Source organism: Ambystoma mexicanum, chromosome 13 (assembly GCF_040938575.1).
Source record: "Ambystoma mexicanum isolate Mex_15411 chromosome 13, UKY_AmexF1_1, whole genome shotgun sequence".
In the NCBI taxonomy this organism is placed as follows: Eukaryota; Metazoa; Chordata; class Amphibia; order Caudata; family Ambystomatidae; genus Ambystoma; species Ambystoma mexicanum.
Window position 1 is genome coordinate 543,115,051 of NC_090938.1, and position 24,420 is coordinate 543,139,470.

At 45.8% G+C, this 24,420-nt stretch overlaps 1 protein-coding gene across 4 annotated transcripts in view; it reads right to left on the bottom strand.

The window, feature by feature from the left end:
• Positions 1-1,780: 1,780 nt before the first annotated feature.
• Positions 1,781-24,420, bottom strand: part of GRN (granulin precursor) — a 906,558-nt gene continuing 883,918 nt past the window's right edge. For 2 of the 4 annotated variants that reach the window (XM_069634284.1, XM_069634285.1), the window contains exons 16-18: positions 14,143-14,376; positions 8,227-8,466; positions 1,781-2,831 (exon numbers count right to left, since the gene is read on the bottom strand). In XM_069634284.1, the coding sequence (XP_069490385.1) occupies positions 2,700-2,831; positions 8,227-8,466; positions 14,143-14,376 (606 nt within the window). In that variant the 3' untranslated portion in view covers positions 1,781-2,699. The remainder of the gene's footprint in view (positions 2,832-8,226; positions 8,467-14,142; positions 14,377-24,420) is intronic. The other 2 variants (XM_069634286.1, XM_069634287.1) reach the window with 1 other exon arrangement.

Genomic DNA, 24,420 nt, shown 5'->3' on the forward strand with positions numbered 1-24,420 from the left:
GTGCCTACCCAGACTCAACCACTGAATTCCTGCTACTGCCCAACACCAAGCAGCCAGACATCCACACCTGGGTCTCTGCTATGCTCCGAGGGCTTCACACCCCCACTCAACGCCTGCGCCTAGTCCCTTGGGTTCGACATCAACAGACACCTCCTTCAAACAGCACATAGCAAGGAAGACACACATTGCTTGGTACCAACTTTCTCGCCTGTGAAAAATCAAGCCCTTCATTCCAGAAAAACTTTAGATCTGCTGTACAAGCCTTGGTCTTCTCCCACCTGGATGGTGGCAGTGTCCTTTTGGAAGGCCTTCAGGCCACTACCCTGGCACCACAGAGATGTGTCCTTCATGCTGCAGCATGACTTAAAGGACTCCACAAATTCAACCACATAACCCAAAACCTCATCAAACTGCACTGGCTCCCACTGCAAGACTATCACCTTCAAATCCTGCTCCATCATCCACAAGCTGTCACCCTGAGGTCCCCAAGCTACCTCAATGAGAAAGCCAGCACCTCTGGAGGCCTACGGTCCACCACAAGGACATGGGACTTTAATTCAGCCAGTGTAGGGTGGAAAGAACCAGAAAACAGGCTTTCTCCATCTATGTATAGAAGGGAACCTTCTCCCTGTCAACATTAGACTTGCTCCCTTGCTTCTACATTTCTGGAAGTAGCTCAAGACCCTACTCTTCAAGGAATGGCTCCTCCAGAACCACCTACATCCATCTCTCCCTCTACCCCCACCCCTCCCACCTGAGATTGGGTGATCTGATCCCCCCCGTTTCCTCCCCTGGTTGCTTCTAGATCCCTTCCTGACAAATTGCCTGCCCCCCCCCCTCCAAGCTAGCTCTCCAACCCCCGTTTTCCCAGCTTCCCTCACCATGTTCTTCCCTCTATGCTTGTTAGGCACTATTGCTTCTTAAAGCTAGGTCCACGCTCAAATACCGTAATATCAAAAATACAATGCTGTGAAATACAGTATCCAAGCAACTGTACTTCATTGCCCGTGTGTGATTGGATGGAGAACAAGAATGGCCAAAGAATGGCTGGATTATTTAAGGAGTTTGCAAGTCTCCAGCTCCCAGGGCTTCCCTCTGCTGCCTAATCCTGGCACAGAACATGCATCCTTCCGAAGTCCTGGCCACAACTATCACAGCTGATGACATCACATCTCAACCTGTGCCGTCACCCGGCCTGCAGTGAGGGGAGTGAAACTGGCTGGTCTTCCTCTGGCACCTTTGAACAAGCTCAGGTAGAGACTGAACAGCCATCCCAAGGATATCCTGCTATTCTGAGTTCAACTATCCACTGATTACACTATTGCCATGTGTAGCTAGCAGTACTCTCCAGGTCACACAGCTTGTGAAGTAACACAATTTACTTTAGATTGCTGTTTTGAGTAAAGCCAATGAGCTCTTCAGGTTGCCAAACTATGAAGATAACCAGATTTTCCAAACAAGTGACTCAAAGGAAACCACAGTAGGTATGTAGCAATGGGATTAGAATGGTGAGGGTGCAGGCACTACAGAGTATCTCTGGCTTACTGCAAGAGTACTACTGCAGTTTGTGTCACTAAATGCTGATTAACTACGGCCGGAAAGTGCGTAAAAGAAAAAGCCCTAGCTGTTCTACAATGGTGCACATCAGCACCCTTTTAATCCAGACAAAAGAGGGTACTGGATAAAACCCTTAATCTGAAAGGCTCTAAAGGAATCTTTGCTAATTTAAATTTGCAATGTGTGCATTGTATCTGTAAAAACGAGTCAAAAAAAGCACAGAGAAAAAAGAAATCACTTTATTTCCAACATTTGTTTTCATTTGTAGAGGTATATGCTTTGTACGACAGTCATGGACAGTACAATCAGCTTAGTTACCACTTCTTCTACGATCAGTAGTTTGGTGATGTATGGTGCAAAATTAGAACAGTAGCACCTCTAGGAGTGTCTCCATCACAGAACAACCAACTAAATCCATACACTTCCCAACAGTTAACACCGAACAAATACCATCCAAAGCAGTAACAGGAGATCACAGAATGGCGATCCATGGGAACTAAGGGTGCCTCGCACATGGTGAGTTGACCAGTCCAAGGAGGCAGTAGAGTGAAACTGGTAGCTAAAGGGAGTGATGAGGAGACAGATCCAGTAAAGTAGATTGTAGCAGAATGCAAACAGGAAGATACCCAAAGATTAAATCACCCTAGAAAAGGAACACTATAATGCAGCCAAAACCACACGGGGCCAGCAGAAGACTTATCGGTGGGATCATAATTAACAAGATTGTGGGTGGAGTTTGTGGCATACAAATACACAGGGTATGGCTCTTAACAGAGGGCACCATTCAACACTAGGCTGGGATGTGGATGGATGGGAATACCTGTATGTAATACAAGGTTGATCCAGTCCTCACCAAATTCCAAAGTAATGTCCAAAAGCACCCATGTCCGAAGCAGCCATAGTCCAAAACTCCAATGGAGCACACAAATCCAGCAAAGAAGGAGTCATAACCAAGAACGTGCACTATTGAATGCCCAAGGCTGCTCCTTGAAACAGATCACCCCACATGGTGGCCATCAAATTCAGAGTATATACAGGTGATAAAAACAATTAATTGAAAAAGACCTATGATTAATTTACATCATTTTATACAGTTGGGAGTATGACGTGTCACTGGACTAGTCAGCCGGCCTTCACGCTTCTCACAGGATCTTCAGTTTCTTGTTTCCAAAAAAGTTGTTATCCCAACGCAAGGTCTGTTCCAGAACACATGATTCTCCTGCACATCGGTATCCTGAGGGGCAGCAGTGGAACCCATCTGTGCAGCACACCGCCTGGGGAAATGAGAAAAGGGTGTCATTAAGCAAAATCCATGCCCTTCTTCCACAAGGCAGGATGTTCAGATGGCAACAAGCATGGAATTTAAAGGGCTTAGTGCCCCCCCCCACCCTCGAGACACAGGGGGCTACCATTGGTGGATATATAGGTTGCCATTGTTGGACAAGGAAGGTACTCTGGTGTTCTATTATAAACAGTAACAAATGCCTGTACCATCGGAGCCAAAAAAATACATATAGCACATCTTCAATAAGAATTCTTCCACCATGAAACCATGAACGCTAGAGGCTGAGAGCATTGATCTACTTTGGTTAGCCATTAATTTCTTGATTGAAAGTAATGTATCTGAGGGGAATTACTTGGCACAGTGTGTGTGTAAAGTGCATAAACCTTTCTTCAAAGTTTAAGGACTCCATCGTGATAACAAATGAACAGTTGTGGCAGGAATGTCAAACTCTGCAGCCCTTGTAAACTAAGGTACGTGTTTATTGTGAAGTAGAAAGTTACAAAATAGTTTCTAGAAAAGCTTCCCCCTTTGCCCTCAGGGAGATGGTCCACCGCCAACGCAATAACATCCCACAAAGTGTGAGTGTACTTGGCTAGGGTCATAGTGTGCTTATGGATTTGAGGGCCATGCTGCCTGCATTAAATACCCTTTTATCTAGGGTGTAAACCCTTTGGTCGTCTCCATCTGGGAGTGGAGGTTGTGGGGGGGGTAGGGGGGAATAGCTGGATAGGCTGCTGCCTTTGAAGTTTAATCTGCTGCCTGTACCACCAAACTCTCAGGGGAGGGGTGTATAGTCAAACAAATCAGGGTCTATAGAGGCAGCTCTGTCTTGGTCACGTTCTTTTTAGCTGCCGGTGTAGTATCAGGTTTTAGCAAGTTTTCTCAAACCCCATTTGTTAGGTGGTGTGGAATGGTAAAACTGGCTCTCCAGGGGGTTCACTGTCGAGGATATCAGTTAGATCATCCTTTTCTAATATAGCGACTGGATTTGCCCATGTCAGATATTCAGTGACTTTTCCCATCACTGCTCTGTGTGAGGGGCCAGAATGATCTTAAACATCAGGTGTGGCAAAGTCTCTCTCTGGTGAGGTGTCGAAGCAAATAGCCTCCTTTAGGGTGTCAACTAGATTTCTCATTCTAGATTCCTCTCAAACCAATTCTCCAGGCACATTTGGAGTAGCATATTCATAACCAAAGGGTACATCCTGTTCTTCTTACTCTTCAAAAAGGCACTGCATAGTCCTAAAGAACTCTGTCTTTGGTAAGGGGCTTGAAAGACTTCGATGCCTCGACCGAAGGCTTTGAAATCCTTGAAGACGCAGACAGCTTAGAATGCTTTGACGGAAATACCTGCTTCAAAGGCCCAGGTAACGAGCACTCCTTTACAGGAGTTGTGGAGGAAAGCTTTGATGTTTGCCTCTGTCGAGACCAAGACTCCTTCGACACATGTCGAGGAGACTTTCTGCCCGGGCTCTTTGACGCACGAGACGTCTCTGTAGACACCCTGCTGGTCTCTCCAGATGCAGTGGGTACTGAAACCTTCTTGCGCTCTTTCGGAGTTGCATTCTGAGCCACCTTCTGAAAAACCTAGCATCTGAAGACAGAATTTCTCCCAGTCATCGGGAGGTGCCGAATTACTTTGACAAACTCGTCTGTCAGGAGAGGAGCCCGACAAAGATGACCGCAATCTATGGCATTGTTGCTTCGCTTTTTCATGGGAAGAGGACAAGTGATGAGATCTAGAGCGCTTTCTCTCGGGGGAACGTCCCTAGGGTTGTCAGACGACCTTGTTGAAGGGGTGGTAGAAGGGTATTTTGAAAAGGTGCCTACATGCCACGAGTTTCCCCTTCCTCTCCATTAAGGCCTTCACGGTCATCGCCTTGACAGGAGCTGCAGTCATCGACTCTGTGGTCCACTGATGGGGGTCCTTAATAGACATTTTAGCTCCACAATTGAAACACTGCTTGGAGCCAGTCTTCAGTGTAGACCTATTCAACCACAAAGAAAATACACAAATAATTTTCTGAGGCGAAGAACCGTCTGAAGCATGCTGAGAAGGCAGAAAAACAGCTGAGGCAATTGTCACCACACAAGCTCCTTATACCAGCATCAACGTCCCAGCCGAAACTACCAGGTACGAGCCAATGGACCACTTCAGAAACTCATAACATATGTGCTCTGTTATGGCAAGTAGCAGGAGGTTGTTCCTATGAATAACCTGCGAAGACCATGGGCTCTAGTCATGTAGCAATTGTACTTTACCACAAAGTCAGAGTTCAGTCTAATCCCAGCATTACATTCTGGGTTTGATATTGTATGCTGGCATTCAGCCCATTTGTAAGTGCTCACAAATTTGGTAGATATGCAAACCGAGGAGCAGGTAGGGAAATGCGGTTTCCCAGTGTTGCAAATGCCCACAAGTAGAGGGCTGAAATCCAAACTGAGGCCATCTTCTACCACAGATGTCTACACCTATCAATAACCAGTGCTTCTGTAGGAATGGAAGTTCTGGGGTAAATCTAGGGACTGGCCTGTGTGACAAGGTACAGTGTGCATCACTCCAACTCTGTCTCTACATGATATAGCCATGAGTGCCATTTAGGGGCATCTAATAGGACACCTTTGAGCATATCAATTTGAGTTTTAGAAAAGCTGTTGGGGCGGCCTTAGGACTTGAATGCAGCACCAGGCTGTTCAATATGAATAAACATTCAAGGTGTCATTAAATACCAGACGAGTCCATACATGAAATTGCTTTGTGCAACGATCACCCGCTCCAATGCATTTGGGTTATTTTGTGCACCTTCACAAAAATGATTCTAATCCGAATACTACAGCAGCCTTTGACTTCAAGCTAAAATGGGCATTGTCTTTAGCCACAGTGGGATGCAAAATGAAAGCTTATAGACTCTAGGAAAGTGCAAATGCTAGAGCAGTGGAAGATGGGCAGGCCATGTGCAATTCCACCAGGCAGAAGCTGTAGGCCATGTCCTGTGTGCAATGCTCACAGGCAGAAGCTGTAGGCCATGTCCTGTGTGCAAGGCTTTCGTGATTGGGCAGGGTTGAAGTGCAAGCTCTGTGTGCCGTAGCCATCAGTCATGACAAGAATGACCATATAAGTGACAATGTGCAGTTGAGGTATGGTTGTTAACCAGAACTTTTACCAGCACTTTTAATCCTTCCTTTTACCTGTAGATTTCTTCCTGGGAATTTGAATTTAGGCTTTTTCCTGGGAGGAATGCTGTCCATAACAGCCCATAACCCCAAGTGAGGGGAGGAGCAAAGTGAGGGCACTTAAAGTGGGTGCGGCTGTGCAGTTATCAGCAAGGACGACCCGCCTTACAGGGTAGGAGCACCATTGGCACCCACTATAAGTAGACCTGGGTGCTAATGGTGTTAAGAAATGTTTTGTTTAATGCAACAGTGTGCCCGGGGTGTGCCCATTCGTAGGTTTCCCTTAGCGGCCAAAGGGAAGATCTGGGTGGGGCGAGGGGAGTGGATGTCTTCAGAGTGGAGGCTGGCAGTGGCACAGGTAAGTATAGGGAAGGGATTGATGGCTAAGCTACAGCTGGATGGTGGGGGCAAGAGGGGTTAAGGGAGAGGCTGTGCAACAGGTTACATGTGTGCACATTACACAATGACACCCAAATACGGACGTTGACCAAGAGGCAAATGGCCAATTGCAGGAAGCCAAAAACTGCCTAGCTGCCATAAAGCACTGGATGAATAGGAACTCAAAATCAAAACCGATATCATGTTACTCAACATGCCCCCAGCACTCGAGCCTTCGATCTTTGTCCAGAAGACTTTGGAATATGCCCAAGACCTAAAGAAGAGGTAAAGAACTTAGGAGTTCTTGACAGCTCCCTCACTTTAAAAGGACAAATGCATTCTGCGACCAAATGTTTTTCTGTTAAAGATTAGACCTATACTTCTGCTCCTCTCAGTGAGTAACCAATATAAACCCTCAGAATCTCTCTAGATTAGATTTTAGCAATAGCGCCTACTTAGGGATAGAGACCTCACTCCGTTGCCTCCAAAGAGTGCAGAATGCAGTGGATAGAGCATTGCTTAAACTGAAGTTTGGCCCCATCGCCCCTGCTCTCAAATCTTTAAGTTGGCTTCCAGTAAGAAAACTGATAGCATCTTTAGGGCCCTGCTATGGCCCAACAGCTCTCCCTTTTCGACTAGGCTTAAACCTCGAATAGCTGGACATACTCCTAGAAGCAATCCAATGAAGTTCCATTGTACAAAAGGGAAAGAAAAGGTGAATATTCCTTCACAGTGCTGGTGGACAGCATGTGGAACAACCTGCCTCCACCACTCTGAAGTGAAACAAATCTAAAATGTCATAAACAGCTAAAGACCCACCTCTTCTGTCCAAACTGAACTCTTGTTTCATCTGCATACTAACCTGACGTTGCTCAGCACCAAGAGGCCTCGGCTAGAAAGTAGCGCTTTACAAAAACCCACATAACAAAGAACAGTGAATCAATGCGAGCGAACATGGGCTTGAACTGGTGGATAAAGCCCACTTTCTCTTGCACTAGGTTGGCTGTGCACACAATGGGTGTCAAGGTGGACTCCATAAATGTACCAGAGAGCTAGGTTCCCTGAAGCAACTTTTTTGTTGTGAATACACTTATATTTATAGGTAATTTGCTTTTAATGAAAGTGCTGTCTCTGTGCATTGCCCCAAAGAAAGTAAAGTTAGTGGAGAATTGTATGAATTTGTCAAATCTGAATCTTCAGAGCTACATTTGTCTGAAGAGCTCCTCATTCAGCTCTTTCCTGCATGGACACTGCACAATGTATGTGCTGCCTTGTGCCATTATCCCCTCAAACCCCAATATACGTATCAATGCACCTTCAGTATGATTTTTACTGTGTGGGGGGAGCGGGGTCGAAGTCTTAGTTATCTTATTACACACAAAGGTGCTGGATTTTCTACTTTCAGAAATGGTTTGCCCAAGTCTATACAAGGCCCACTTGACGCCTGCAGGCTACCGGGCGATACAAGCATAAACAAACATCTAAATGCATTTCTGTAAATAGCTTTGTTTTTTTCATTTTCTAAAATAAAGTGTTTCTAAGGCAACTGTTTGTTTGCATTCTGTGCACCTGCTTGTACTTGTATGGCAAACAAAACCAAAGAAAGCGTGGGTAAGGGCAAGATTTTAAAGTGTCAACTTGTGTGCAGTTTACGATCAGGAGAAGCTTGAAACTACCGTAGCACACAAGAAGCCCTTGTTAAACTCCAGGAGCACCATTTCACGGTTCTTAACAGGTCAATACTTGATCCTCTTTCATTCCTCTAGATATGCCACATACTTATGTGCTCTCACCCACTCGGTTTAACAGGGTCATCATCATGACAGCCTCACCTGGAGCAAGGGGCAGCATGCCCATTCACTGGACGCTAATCTGCAGCAGGTCGATTCTTTTGGACAACTACTGGTCTCATCACATGAGGTCTCCCCTCTCAGCGGAACTTCATTTTTTATATTGGCAGGATTCTTGCTATGCCAGGACACCGATCTAGACCCCATAACGCAAGTTCCCTCTTCCACATTACAGGTGTAACCATTGGGACAACAATGGATGTGATCACTGCAGCAGACAGCCTGAAAGAGAAGAGAAGCGTATAGGCCCTTACAGAAGTGACTTTCCATCATACCATACAACCAACTAGTTATCCAACGCTCGTACCAGGCAACATAAGAGGGGAAATCGCAGAATGCATAGCAATTCTTTCACATTCGGACTTGTGATGGCAAACGTTCTAAACTAGTCCCCTGAACGTCATGCTTTCTCCTGACTGGTGCGCTGTATTTTTCCATTAAAAATCCACCCAGGTATAATAAAAGTACCATCTTTATAACTTTTAAGTGCCTCAATCGTATCTCCCGGTCAGGGATGGACAAGTCAAAGAAACAGTACTCTGTTGGTCAGTGCTTGCAGCGGCCAGGTTAAAGTAGTAAACAAAGCTTACTGACTAGGGGTGTTCCCTGTGGTCCCACATCTTTAATCTATACATACATAACTGTAAATGCGGCAGATTTCAAAGACATGGAAATCCTGGTACCAGTGCTACGCAATCAGTTGACACATGTTATTTTTATTTGTGATTTTAGCTACCTGATGATCGGAGTGGAACATCTGCGTGTTGTGGCTGTTATTCATAAGAATGTCGCTGTAAAAGCAACATGGCAATTTGAGAATGAAGATGTAAAAAAAAAATAAAGATTGACTACAAATTGAAAAACGCGTAGTTTGCTCTTTAAAGATCTGGATGTTTCTTTGATGACTAAGAAATGTGTCTAAATACAAAAACGTATCAGGGATGCGACTAATGTGGCCCTCAGAAACCCTTGCAGCCCATTAGGGTTTTGCCGTGTTTGAAAACACTGCTCCTAGTGCCCGTGCCTTTGCAGCACTGGAGAAGTCTCACTTCGGTGGGTGGCAGCATAAGCCTTGGAGACCAAGGAAGGGGTCATTATCGCGGGGCAATAGCATGCCCCCAAGCTATTGCCGAGGACTAGGACTTGGTTACCAGTCATTGTCCAAAGCGACGATGACTCCATCTGATGTCTAAGGCTATTAGCACATGGAGTTGTGTGACTAAAAAGGAACAGATGTTTATTTTGTGGAAAAATATGGGCTCGCGCACAAGTTATGTTTATTTCATGAACATGGAACCCTTAACAGACGTCATACATTGTGCATCACACTGCGATTTGCTAGTTTGGGTAATTGAACTGTACAGGTTTATATCTGCCTTTCCAATGCAGAAGACAATTGCTTCCGTTTGACCTGTGGGATGCTGCTCAAGAGGGATTTATTTTTTTATTTTTTTTTATTCGGTCTATACCAGGTATTCTAGAGTGCTTTCTGATCATTCGGAATGGCCTAGATGAAGCCTATAATGGAATCCATTAACTATTTACCTTTCAACCTGTGGGTGCATTTCCATAGGTGACAAACAGGCAGTTTGAGGGATTCTGTATAGGCGGAAAGTGTTAAAACGTCATTGAGAATTGCTCAGCTAAACATGCTCCCTTTGTGTGAAAGGAAACTGATGCACCTTGTTTGGTCACAACCTCTTCCCCAGCGGAGAGGAGACTGGTGAAATAATAGGATGGAGCTTTGTTTAGGTGCGTCAGAATTCAGCATAGACCAAATACCGCAAGTTACCCAAAAGAAAAGGATATTTTAGCTACACAAGTCAAAATGACATATGAGAAATAAACAAATTGCGCACCACACAAGCATATTGTGTGCATTGGCCCGAGAAAGTATACTGCTCAAGCTATGAACACAGTGGGCAACCGGAGGTTGTAGGATTAGAAGCTCTCCTGTAAAGCCTTACAAAAATGTTCCTCTTAAAGGGGAAGTGGCACAAACAGCTCTCATAGGGAATGGCTTATTGTGAAGCAGCACAGCGGAAATGAGTCAGCACTGTAGGTATGGACGCTCAAGTCAAGCAATGCTGTGAACCACCAGCTACCAACCTCTGTTCCCCAGACATCCCAACCCCTCAGCCGGGAATAGAGTGTGGGTGACAAAAAAAATCAGCCGCCTGATTGAGGCGAGAACTCTTCACAAAGCCACCAAATTGCATAGAAACATAAGGGAATTTGTGGCTCAGGAACGCACTACCCTGGGACTGATACCACCGTCTGACAAACAAAGGTGCCTCAGTTAAAGGTTATTCAACTTTATGCCTAGAAGTACCCTGAAAAGCACCAGAACAAGTAAGAGACAGTTACTGAGCATCGTGACTTATGTACTCTTGGTCCATAGTCCCCTTTCCTCCATACTTCTGCAAGCCCAGGACCACTTTTGCTCAGCACAAAAGTAAATTTCCCTTTTAAGAAATGTAGTTTGCACGGTAGGCTCCACAGCGTGGCCGTGGCTAGCTCCACTGACCAAGTCTAACAGCTCAGCTGTCAGTCCTTGCATCCGCTAGACAGGACAACTATCCAATAGTCTAATTAATGGTGGACAGCGGGCAGGCATATAGAGGAAAGGGTACTATGGACTAAGAGTACAGAAGTGACTATGGTGAGTAACTTTCCTCACTCTTGCGTCCTGTTCCCTTGTCTCCATATTTATGGAGAGATTACATAGTCCTAATTCCTTTAGGAGGGTGGCAATCTGGGAAAACAGGTTCTGTAGAACTGCCTCCCCAAACTGGCTTCAGTTCTGGCTGAAGTGTCCATACAGTAGTGTTTGCAGACGGCGAACACCAAGTTGCTGCCTTACTGACGACATTGAGACGTTTGTTTGGAAAGCAACAGCTGTAGCCTGAAATGCATGGGCCTGCAAGCCCCTGGGTACAGAATTTCTGTAATTTGTAGGATTCAGCGATACAGGAGACAATCCATCTTGCTACGAACAAGCTATCCGATTTTCTCCAAGCACTTGACCAGTCTAAATAAAAGTTAAAAACTGTTTGCAGGCCCGCCTGGTGTTTTTTTTTCTTTCTCTCTCCTGATGAAGTGATGGAAGGAGAAAACAATCCAACACCGGAGTGACGGACACTGTTGCTGGACGAGCCCAAATGAACAGGATGTGCTGGAGCAGAGCCGCACAGCAGCAACCAGCAGAGTTATGGGTTGAGGAATAACTATGTTTATTAAATTGTTAAAATAAGCCTTCATAGGGTCTGAGCGCATTGATCGACTGAAAACGTGGAGGCCATTGGTGTGCAAGTGGCTGCTGAGGAAGGTGCCAAGCACAAAGTCGGTTGTCAGACCGGAAGTGGAGCCCCGAACCTGAGGAACGACAATAGCAATGGGTACGTAATCGCCAAGTAGTTGTTTGGACCACTGGACCCTTACAAATGTGCGCCCATTTACTGTGGAAGTGAGTGGAATTTGGTGAGGCAACAATGCCACCATGTGACTAGATTCTGGTGACGATAGCTCAGATATTTCCTCTGCCGCTCTGGACACTGAAGCTGAAGGATGTTTTCATTTCCCATGCACCTTAGCCCGCCATCTTGTAATGGGGGACTGTTGCTCCTGTAACTGCGTCACCACACAAGAAGGCTGTGAAAGTGCCTCACAGGTCTTAATGTTTGTGGAATCTTTAATTTGAGGCAACAGACACGCAGGGAATTGTGCTCAATGCAGATCTCTTCTTTCTATAATACCCTTGTAGGCCCTCTGGGTGTATCCTGGCAACTAAGTCCTCAGAAGAACCTCGGGTCCAGTAGGCTTATGACGCTGAGGCGTCACCTCGGGTCTGTAAGTCCTAGTAATAGACAGGAGGGAGTAGGGGGGGGTCCTCTGTGTTCCAGGTAGAAGCCTGGATGGCATCAGTGACCACTCTGGTCACAGTCCCCGAAAGGACCTCTGTACTTCCACTGGTAGAAGCCGGGATAGCATCGGAGCAGACTCTGGTAGTGTGGTGGCTAACCACAATAGGACTTGTGTCCCTCCCGCTTGCGGAGTGCCCGACTTACCTGCTTCGGTGACCGAGAAGACGCAAACTCCTTAATATGGCTGGGCTGTGATAAGCAGAACACCGCTCTCCACCTTGCAATTCTCTGATGAAGAGTCCGGGGAGTAAGGGCGAAGCAGGAAAAAACAGGTCAACCACTGATGGTTGTGGCTTAAACACTCCAAGCAACTCACATGAGTGTCCGCTGCCGCAAAGTGCCTGCGGCAAGAAGCGCAGGTGGAAGCCTGATAATGGCCATCATAAAAACTGTTGCAGGAAGGAGAATAATTAATCGAAAAAATGTGAAGGGAAAAAATTGCGCAGTGGAAAGAAATTGCACATGCCTTGGAAGCGCCCTGTCCCATCAGTGCTGAATAGCGGACCAACAGTGTTGCCGCCAAGGGTAGACAGTGGAGCTAGCTACACCCACACCATGTAGCCTAGTGTGCAACCTACATTTCTTAAAGGGGAAATGTACTTTTGTGTTTTTTATCCCCATGTTAATACAGCAATCCTTTTTGAAATTGAAGCCAAGAAAACTCTCAAATTCTATAAGAAAACAATATCCATAACATTACTGTTTGAAGTGAAATCCTGTCGGATTGTGAACATTGCTTTGAAAAGATTGATTAGACTCCTCTTTCTATTCTTGTACACATAGCTATCTGTTTAAATACTGAAACGTTAAGCATTGCTTCAACATGCAGAGCGTTTGCTCATGGTTGCATAAAAACTTTTGGGAGACTGTCTCGTAATTAGAAAGGATTGCAATTCGAAGTATGTATGACCAGCAATTCTGAAGAGTGATCACCAATTGATGCCATACCCGCAGTTTGAGGGCTCCAAAGACTGTTCTATGTGATATTTTTGAATATTGAAGGCTGCATGCCGACTGATTATTTTGTCTGGTTTGGCATGAGCTTTAACGTTGGGAATTATTACTATTTCGGGAGAGAGATTCACCCCCTGAACCTTCCTAAACCAATCCCTCACCTGCCCTCACTTTAATTTGGGGGGTTTCATCTCACCACTCCCTTTGGACCCCAACCCCTACCCCATTAACACTCCTATTCAACCCCCCCACCCAGACACACAAACACACTGGCACGCCCACCCCCTCATCTTCCACGCAACAAACTGTTCTCAATCCCCATAGAAACACACTTGCACTTCCCTTCTCCCACGCCTTCTCCCTTCCATGCTAGAAACATCCCCCCCTCAACATACACATACAGTTTACACGTGTGGCTTCAGTCTTCTGGGTCAGCCGTGCCCATCAGCCACTGCACGCACTCGTGTGCGGCAGGGGTGTGACAGTTCAACTCAGAAATATTTCAAAGGGGAGAATCCCAACAGTGCATGCTTAAGGATGCACCACAGTTCAAACGTGCCACTCAGGAACTTGCTAGAAAAATCTACCCATCATGGGATCTTCATTGAATTTGTAAACACAGAATATATGCCATGGGGCAAGACCTGCGTCTCGCTCCAGGTTGGAGATTCAGTGCTTATGAATTAAATGAAGCTACCCACGGATGGGGGATCTAAAATTACGCAGAAGTAACTTTCCCTTCCCGATTAGGAACTCGATCCTTATTTTGGGTTTACCCATCAAAGGCTACCTCCCTGCTGCCTGGGTTCAATCCATACACAGCTAAGGAACCCCCAATGCAAGCACAACTTTACATTCATACATCTAGCAGGTTCTGAAGAATGTTCATATTTATGTATCCAAGGAATTAAGGTGTCGTAAACAAAGCAGGAGATGGGAGAGATTGCTTGATAGAAGCAATAAAGACTAATTTAGGAAATACTGCAGTACCCCAGTAACCTCTTAGAAAGAGCAAACCTACCTGAGGGAGGGGACAGCAGGACCAGGAGCCTGTGTTGGTTTTACAGCAAGTAGTCCCATCTTTACAGAAGTGGGACTCATCACACGGTACTTCCCGACTCTGCACATCCACACCACGAGCAGTTTCTTTGGTCAGCCACGGTATGAACTCATCACCCTTTATGCAAGTCCCTTCTGAAATATTACAAGTATATTCGCTGGGACAGCAGTGCTCGTGGTCGGCACAGCACACAGCCTGTAAGAAGCAGCAGCAGGAGTTTAGAACAGGACAAAGCTGCATCACATTACCCACAACCCCAATCTAGTTGAGCTACATTCTACTTCTTTTCCCCCTTTTGGGGGGTAGGTGAGAGAGGGGTCCACCATCTAGCTAGCCACAATAGTCGGAAATTCTAATCACGACTTCAGAGTTATTACACCTTTTCACTGCATTGGCCTCAAAGGCTGGCTGTTTCGGCTCTACTAGTTAATGGTATTCGTTGTGGTATACAGTCTAATGCACCATGAAAGAATATGCCTACTCCATAGGACAACCGGATACATAGACCAAGAATTATAAGGACTACGACATATAACCCACTAAACCAAAAGCTGAAATATCTACATACTTAACTCACCCAAAAATCCACACAACCACATTCTCGCACCGCAAACCGCACGCACTTGACCGCAACAACAAACACAACTCGCACCAACAGCACATGTGGACTCACACCAATCCGATATTCACACCCAAGCTTAGCTCACGGTGAAAACCGAACTGAAGCTGCCAACAAGACATCACCTTTCTCACTTTCCTACTCCCTCTTCACCCGAATAAACCGAACCCCCCCCCCTCCCCTGTCCATTGCCTTCTTGTTTGCAGATCCACCTGGGCACCAATTCCGTTGGTGATGGTGCGCCGTACAAATACCTTTAACATTAAAACGGGAGTGTCCCCACTAGACAGGAACGGGATGTTGTCAGAGGTATGGGACTATTCAAAGTATTTGAATGTCCTAAATACTGGAGAGTTTAAGAATTACTTCTCTGAAAGGTTCATTATAAGAAAGACACTTCATGTTAAATATTTTCGGAATGCTGGGCATTAGTACCAAGATACATGCGCTGCTAGGTACCGCAATATCAGCAGATGACAGATTAGTTCCAGACATTTTACGTCAGCCGTGTTGATTTTTCTTTTTTGTTGTTGATGAACTAAATATTTATTTCATACAACATGTACAAAGCAAGGCTGGAAATCCATTAATGACATATGCAGGTATAGGAGTAGTTTCATATAGTTCTGGAAAACTGCAGGTTGCAGATCCCTGATCATTTGGACTTTGACTCCCATGATTACGCATCATTCACTAAGCAGGATTTGACTGATCGGAGCTGCTTTCAAAAACATTTGGAGAACCAAAGGTGGTTCATTTACATGGTATAGCTAATCTTTAAAGATGCTAACATTGCAACAGATGTGGGACGGGACAATGAGATGGGCCAGTACAAGTATATCCTCGAGGGTGTGAGGTATTGCTGCAGAGGGCGGATCTGAAAGCCGGAATAAGCCAGAATGATTGCGATGTCCTGATGTCCTTGATGTTGCAAGACAGTGTGGGGTGCAAGAACGGAGCAGAACCTGGAATCAGAGGACAGGGGGTGGAATCAGGGAGAATAAATAGGGCATTGGAGTGAAGGGTTTAGGTGGCGAGTATCAAGAAATAGTCAGATGGGGAGGGGTCCTGCCCATGAATGGATTTGGAGACTAATGGGAAAGGAGATTTTGAAGACAAATCAATGGTGCGTTGAGAGGCAGCCATCAGAGGTCTGGGGGAGCCCTGTGTTGATGATCCAAATGTCTAACCGGCAGCAAAATTGAGGTGCCTGTAAGCCTTCCCTTGACTTTGATTGGTCAGCTATTGTTACCTCTAGGTGAGCTATGGAAAGGGATTGCTGACCAATCATGACAGTCTTGGTAGTGGGATCAGTGTGATTTCAGTAAAGTAGCAGTATGTCCATGTAAAGACATTAGGAAACCAGCACTGTTATGCCAAAGTATGTAAAGATCTGTTGCCCAGCATTGGTATCCCTTTAAATGCACATGCAGTTTATTTTATTTATTCATTTCATTTATTTATTTATTGCATTTGGATATACGCCCAAACCCTTGGGTATCACGGCGTAGGTTACATTTGACTTAGACATTTCAACTTGAATCAGTACATACATCTTGGACTTCTTGATCGGTTACATGAGTGTATAAAGGCAGGTAGGTTACACAGTTAGCGCTGAAGACAGAGCATCTAGCACCGTTAGAAATTGTTAAAAACAACCAGGTTTTTAGTAGCTGCTTGAATTTTGGGAAGGGGGTTTCGTTGCTTAGGTGGATGGGAAGCGAGTTACAAATGCGCGGGCCACAGTTGGGAAGCTAGCGTTGCCTGTTCTGTAGGTAGTGAAACGTGGGACATGGGGGTGTATGCTAGCGCTGGATCCGACTGCTCTGGCCGCGGTTTTGCGAGAGATGCATTGGCTGAGGTAGATGGGGGCACTGTCAGATATACAATTGGGCGTGATGGTGAGAATTCTTGCTTGGACTGGGAGCCAGTGGGCATCTCTTCTGTGTTGAGATATGAGGTTTGTTTTATTTTTATAGCGCTCCAGACCCAAGGGTAGAAGGGCGCTTAAAGAAGACGGTTACATATTGTGATATACAGTTTCAATATAAACATTTTACAGAGATTCAAGATACAGCAGTTTGCAGATTTCACAGACATGGTTGAGTAGATGGAGGTGTGACCTATCTAAGATGTTGCTCTTTGTTCAGGAGCCAACCGATAACATGTTTCCTAAAGATCTGGAAGGACTCAATAGTTTTAATGTTGAGGGGTAAGGTGTTCCAGAGTTGGGAGGTCTCTTCTATTGATGCCCCAGGCTGCTCTAAGGGCTTTGTTTTGAAGGAGTTGCAGTTCGTTTAAATTCTTTTTTGAAGTACCTAGCAGAATGGCGTTGCAATAGTCGATCTTGGTTAAGATAAAAGGCTCTGGCCAGAGTGAGACAATTGTCAGCGGAGAGGAGGGGTCTGCTTAGTGTGACAAGTGTTGCTGTGTTCGCCGTGGAGGAAGCAAGTGCATGGATATGCTGGTTCATTGTGAGACTAGAGTCCAGGTACATGCCTAGGGTTTTGACTTTGTGAGCTATGGTGATGGGGGTACTGTCTATAACTAAGGAGGTGTACTATGGGTGGAGCTTGCTAAGTCTGGATGGAGAGCCAACTATAAGGAGCTCCGTTTTTTCTCCATTGAGGCATAGACTATTGTTTGCCATCCAATTTTGGATAAGGGAGTAGATTGTTAATGCAAGCTGTGTCCAGTTCGAGGTTACCTGTGATGGGTATAAGTATTGGTGTGTCATCTGCGAAGTTGGTATATATGACTCCCATGGCGTCTAGTGCCGCTAAAAATAACTGTAGGTGTTGTTTAGAGTGGGGGGAGAGACAGGATCCTTGTGGTACTCCCAGTGGTACTGAGATGGGATCAGCTGTTTCATCACCTAGGGTGACTCTTGAGGAGCAGTCGGAAAGGAAGGATTGAATCCATGTAGTGGCTTTCTTAGAGAAGTGAAAGTTGGTAGTTACGGTTTGGCATAGTTTGTCGTGATCAACTAAATCAAAGGCCACTGAAGGGTCTAGTAGCAGTAGGATGCACAATTTACAGGAATCCCTGATGGAGTCCATCTGGTTTTTTAAATCCAGAAGTGCGGTCTCAGTGCTGTGTCTCGGGCGGAAACCTGATTGTCACCTAGTAAGTGGTTCTGTTCCAAGTGGGTTTGTACTTTGGCGTAGGCTATTTTATCAATTTTGAGTAGAAATGGCCCTGTTGTGATGGGTCTATAATTCGTTGGGATTGCCGGGTATAAAGTGGGTTTTTTGATGAGGGGAGTAACCTATGCTACTTTAATGGAAGTTGGTATTTCGCTAGAGTTGGAGGAGTGAACAATTCTGGTAATAGTAGGTGCAAGAGTGGTTGCGCAGGCTTTGACCACTTTAGCAGGGACACTGTCGCCTTTGCAGTTGGACGGTTTAAGGGATGCAAGGACCTGATCGTTGGTGACTTAGGCGAAGTGGAATTCGGGTACATCCAACCTTGTCACTGTACCCGAGGGGTGTGGTGCAAATTGGTTGCGAGTTCTAGGATTTTTGCGAGGCTGTTTTATTTTGGAGTGTATTCACTTTAGCAGACAAGGTGTCCTGAATAGTGGTGTGCCAGGCTTTGCTAGCAGTAATTGAGCAGGTGGGTGCGATGGGGGATTCTAGTTCTCGAATGATAGTAAATAATTATTTTGTATTGGATGCAGCATTAGCGATGCGTTTGTTAAGAGAGTCTGTTTTATGCGAGAGGACACAGAGTTTATAGTCTTTGGAGAGTTGCTGCAGTTTAATGTGGCGTTCTGGAGAGTGAATTTTTTCTACATAGGTGTTCTAATGCTTTTTTTCATTCGGAACTCTATGAGATTGTCGTTAAACCAAGGGGCGCTGCGTTGGGGCTTGGGTATCTTAGATTTGAGCGGTGCTACATCATCTATGGCGGTTTTTAGGCATTGGTGATAGTGATCTGAGATGCTATCAGGATTGGTGGGGTTTGGAGTTTAGAAAATCGTTGAGTAGCGGATTATGGTTCTCAGGGGTGAGTTTATGTGAGTTTGACCAGTACAGGTGCTAGGGTACTTGTTTCAGCTATTGGGTCAGTTGTCAGTTGTCAGTTTTATGTTGAATTTGATTAAGTAGTGGTCAGTCCATTGCATCTCAAGGATACTGCAGCACTCAAGGTGAGTATCCAGTCAAGGGTTCTACCTTTTGAGTGGGTGGGAGCATTCACCATTTGTGTAAATTGCATTTCTTGAAATGCATTATGGAAGCCTGTGGCTTTATTGTCCCTTGGGTCATTATATCCCAAAATGACGTCTCCTAGGAGGATGCATTTAGTTTTGGGTTTGAGGAAAAGCGTAATTAAGAGGGGCAGGTCTGTATCTGGATTGTTGGAATAACTCAGTTCTCTGTATACTATTAGGAAGTAGATTGTTACTTTAGGGCTAGCTTTAAGGAGAGGAGTTCATAACCTGGTAGAGCTTCCATTTTACATTCCCTGAATTGTAGAAGGGTTTTGAAAATGATTGCCACCCCTCCCACCTGTGGCATCTTGGCGATCTGCTCTGAGGATTCGGGAGAGATGGCTAGTGTGAGCCGAGGACCCGAGTGTGTGTGTAGCCAGGTTTCGGTGAGCACTAAGAAATCTAATTGGAGTTCTAGTATATTATGCATATCAATGGCATGGGGGCCTAGAGACCTGACATTTAGTAGGTCTCTCAGTAGTGGTTTTGGGAGAGCTCAAGATAGGGAATGGGGTTGGCAAGATGGGTTATGGCTATGCTGTTGGGTGTTTTTTGTGGGGTCTCATTAGGTATGGTGACTCTGGGAGTTGGTATCGGCATCTTCTGAGTCACAGGTTTGGGCTGTGGTGTCGTAATGAGAAGTGGGAGGACATGCTGGTTTGTGGTGGGGGGTGTTGGTGAGGTGTGCGTGCTGTGAGTCTGACATTGCGTTTGGGAGCGGTAACGGATCTTGTTTGGGTGGCGATGTGTGTGGTTCTGGAGAAGAGGCATGTGTGGCGTGTTCTGCCTAGTAGTGGTGTGGTTTGGATGTGGGGTTCTGGTGTGGTAGTGAAGGCTGGTGTGCTAGGGAGAAAAGGGGTGCGGCAGGGTAGGGGGTGATATCTAGGGCAGTGTGGTCTGGCCAGGCCTGAGTTAAGGAAAATGAAAGTGCCTTTTGAGCAAACCGAGTTTGTTAGTCATGCCTGTTCGGTAGGCAGGCGTATTTATAGTATGCCGTTATTGGCATTGGCGGATAGCGTATGTGTTGTGGATGCTTGGTGAGAAAAGGAAGTAGCAAAGGAAGAAGAGGGTTGTATAGCACTGGATCAAGTTTCTTCGGTGTGGCGGACTGGGCCTGGTGTTAAGATGGACTTTGGTAGGGGAGGAGCGTGGACGGTCGCAGACGAGGTGTGCCTTTACATTGGAGCAGGTGCTCTGGCAGTGTAGATGAGGCGCGGTGTACTGCAGCATTGGCGCGGCGAGTTGGGAAATAGAGGCGTGGTTACTTAGTTGCAGCAGTATGTGGAGCAGTATCATTGGCAATCACTTAGCCACGCACTTGGGAGCGCAATGCGCTGTAGGTTGAGCAGCATATAGCATGAGGGAGTCTTGGGCAGTGAGGTGGCTTTGAGTGCAGCGGGCTCTTATGGGAGTAGCTGTAAGTGGATGGTTGGTTGCTATTCGGGCACAGGGCAAGGGGTAGCGTCAAGACAAGAGCTAATGCAAATTTTCACAAAGTGTACAATGGGCTACAAAGATAAGATACGGTAGTGTCCCTTGCAATTGAGACATAGCATGCTAGAATCAAGTTTTCAGCAGGACACAGTAGGGCCCGAGGTAAGGCAGTAAGGTAATTTACAGTTTAAGGCACAGGCTGCTAAATACAATTGTCATGCGAAACGGAGGACTGCAATGTTTAGAGGCGCCGTAGGATAACACTGTTTAGACAAAGTCACTATTTTACTGATACAGGGCGCGGAGCGCTACAAGCAACTTCCGGTGTTAGTGACACAGGAAACTAGATGCCGCTTTCAATGGTAAGGGGGAAAAGGTCAGTAACGTTAAGAACAAGGACAGCACAATAGAGTAGGTTTTCAGAGATGCGGATATCGCGATTCTATACAGTGCAAGGCTGCTTCCGACAATCTACCCGACGGAGTTAATCGTTAGGAAGCTATGTTGGTGCATGTTAATGGCGGTGGTAACAATATTTCGGTAAGGATGTAAAAAGGCACGTGCAACATTAAATTGCTAGCATTGACAAAGAAGGCTGCACTTGCCGCTAACTCTGTCTCTTACTGCTATGGTCTCCAATACAGCTTGTACTCCAATCAGCCTGTATATAGCGGTACACCTAGGGGAAGACAATAGAGTACGGCACAGGAGTCGCAAGGGTACAATGAGATCGCTGTCAAGGAACTTTAGATGATGAGTTACGATTAGAGGCGCATTAGCCTGTATACTAGAATGTCAGGCGCAGGCAATACGGCTATGGTACCTCTTAGTCTTTGTGCATTACGGCGAAGTTCGTTACACTTTCCCTCCCGTCACCGTCAGGCACAGACAGGCAGGCCTCGTCCAGAGGGTCTTAACCAAGTGGGGCCAGCTTCCGCCTCCGGATTGGGTAAATAGGCAGGCTGAGCAGGTTGCTAGGCAACCGTAGTAAAGATATCACACTTTGTGCGGCGGCCATATTAAGAGCAGGGGAAATCGAATGAACGCTCCAAGTGAAGATAAAGGTGCAAGTTGCACACGGTGTTGGGGCAATAATAAGCTCACGCACGTTGATAGGATTTTTCAAGTAAGCACGCATGGATTCAGGTCATCGTGTAGAAAAGGGTGACTCGACTCGGCATGCTGCCCTGCAGCTCCGATGCTGCGTGGATAGACGAGCAGCTTCTCCTACAGCTGAGAGGGAAGCATTGGGGCAGTTGAACAGAAAGCAGTAAATCACCACCAACAGACAGGTAGAAGGATAAAAAGGGCTCCCCCTCAGGAGAACAGACTCAGCAGAAGTGCCCGTTAGACCCCGGCAGTCTTATTTTGATGCGGTAAAATCCTGCAGGGATAGCCACATTGCCGATCTACAAATGTCTGAAAGTAGCGCCCACGCCAAAAAAGCTGTAGTAGACAGCTGAAGTAGTGTGCTTTCAGCCATCTTGGAAGCGGTCTGTCTGCCTTTACCTGGCAAAAAAAAATGCAAGATAAGTCACTGATGAATCCGATGTCATCACTCCTTTCCCAGAGAGGTCTTCTCATGTGGCCAGGGGACGGCAGCCGCTACCTGATCCTGACCCCAGGGGTGGCTAGGCAAGGGAGGATCACATGGGCAGAGGCGACCCTAGGGAAGGGGGAGTCAGACATTTTCCAATGAGACATTGTAACCCATTTCCCATTTAGGGATAGCCCCATTCCTCATGGCATATGATAATCCCCTAAAAAAAAAAAAAGTCTGCCGACAGTATCCTTCAATCTTCTGTAGCCAACCTAATGACAAAAACTGACAAGAGGACGAGGGCAACCAGAATGAAGATTGCTTGACTGGAGCAGAATGCGCAGTCTAGAAGTTGGAGAAATCCGATTGGCTCTTAACAATTCTCTTCCTCAGACCGGGAAGCTGGAAGAGCTGCGCAACAGAGATCTGATGGCAAGCCAAGCTGTCAGGTGGACAGGCGAACATGGAGATGCAGGAGAACTGTAGGACACTTCCCAGCTCAGGGTGGAAAACCAGAAGGCAGCGATCGAAAGAAGCAGCACAGGGAAGGCGGTATCTGGACCGGAGAAGCATTCTCGCAAGCGGTAGAGACCCTGAAGCGGGTCGCAAGGCAAACTAAGAGTTTTGCACTGGCAAGGGAAGCCGCACTGACATGCAGACCGCCACCAGCCACAGACGTGCTGCTTGAAGTGGAGAGAGCGGAAAGCGGAAAAGGTGTCCTGCCAATCAGGTTGTTCCCCAAAAATGACCAAATATTCAGGTTCACCAGCACAAAATGTGCAATGGCTTTCTAGGGACAGAGACTGGTTCAAAGCACAAAGGATGTAGAGGGCGGGGATCAAATTAAGGCCATTTGTGCACAATAGCTTTTTGAGGGCTTCCTCGTGGGTTGCACAAAAAAAGTAAAAGGAATTGCCAAAATTCAAAACCGCCATGATCAGGTCTTAAACATTTGTTTTTATTTATTGCATGCTACAGTCACAATTACTTTTTATAGACAAAAGGTCACAAGTAGAAACACAAAAAGAGATGAAATAGTAACACTGGGTAAACAAATCACTTGTTCACACAACCAAGATTTCCATAAAACAGATTAAAATCTACTAATAGGTATATCCAATAGTGGCTTGATGGTTATTTGGTAAAATGATAAATCAGTACTGTCATTTCCCTCCATTAATGTTTTCCGAAGGCATTTAAAACCACCCAGATCGCTCATGGCTATCAGGCATTTCCAGCGCAATTCTGACAAAGCTTTGCACGAAAAGAACAGATGTTAAATGATTTCCACGACTGAGACTGCACAACCTACAACTTGTTTGAGTGATGGCCTTGCACCCAATAGAGCCAAAGTTGCTGCTAAAATAAAACTTGATTCTCATGTACTCTTTTCGTATGAAGCTATTGGGGAATTCTGTTAAATATGTAGGTGTGGGCAGTGGAATGGATATCTGAAATATAATCCCTACGAGGACTTGGTGGCCAAGTTAACAGGGCTTTGTTCCCAGTCAGTCTTCTATAACCGTTTCAATAACCTCCTAAACCTTTGGGGTGAAATCGTCAATGGATCAATTTTATGACTGAACCTTGCAGTCCCCTGCACATTAGGAAATATTACAAGCCTTGTGCCCATCATTACATTAGTTATGCACGCTATTGACCCTTGGGCATAAAGGCACAAACAGAAAAACATACAACACAAGGAAAACGTCCTTAAAGAGAGAGATCATAAGGCTCGACGGAAGTTTTTACGCTATCCCAGTGATATGAGACAGCGCTATTGGAGAAGTCCATATTTTACAGGAAGTCAGGCAAACAGAAAGGTCTTCAATTCCTTCTTAAAAGATAGGAGGGAGGAGTGGCTCCTCAAACCTATGGGAAGATTGTTTCACAGAGAAGGGGCCTTCACTTTGAATGCTCCCTTTTCCACCTTTGATGTCTTACATCTTGGCTGTGTGATCTGGTTTAAGGAATCAGATCTCAAAGATCTTGAATTACTCTTTGAAGTTATGTGCGGTTGTAAGTACACAGGCATTATTTGGAGCTGGCATTTAAAGACTAACTAGTACTCTAAAGTTAATCCTGGCTTCAATAGGGAGCCAGTGTAATGAGCGTCTGGCCACCGTTACGTGACTGTGCCTAGGAAGTCTGAGAACTACTCTGACCGCCTAGTTCTGGGAAACCTGCAGTCTGTGCAGTTCGCTTTGGTTAATGCCAAGCAGGAGGCTGCAACAATAGTCCAATTTAGCACCTATAATTGCCCTAGCTATTGTTTCAGCACTTTCCTGCGAGATCATGGGCCTGAGATGAGCCAATAATCTGTTGTAATAGACTACCCCCCGCCAACGCTGATGAAACATGAGCTTTCATGCTTAATGTCGAGTCCAGTATTACTCCTAGAATTTTAGTTTTCGATAGGGGTGTGATGATGTC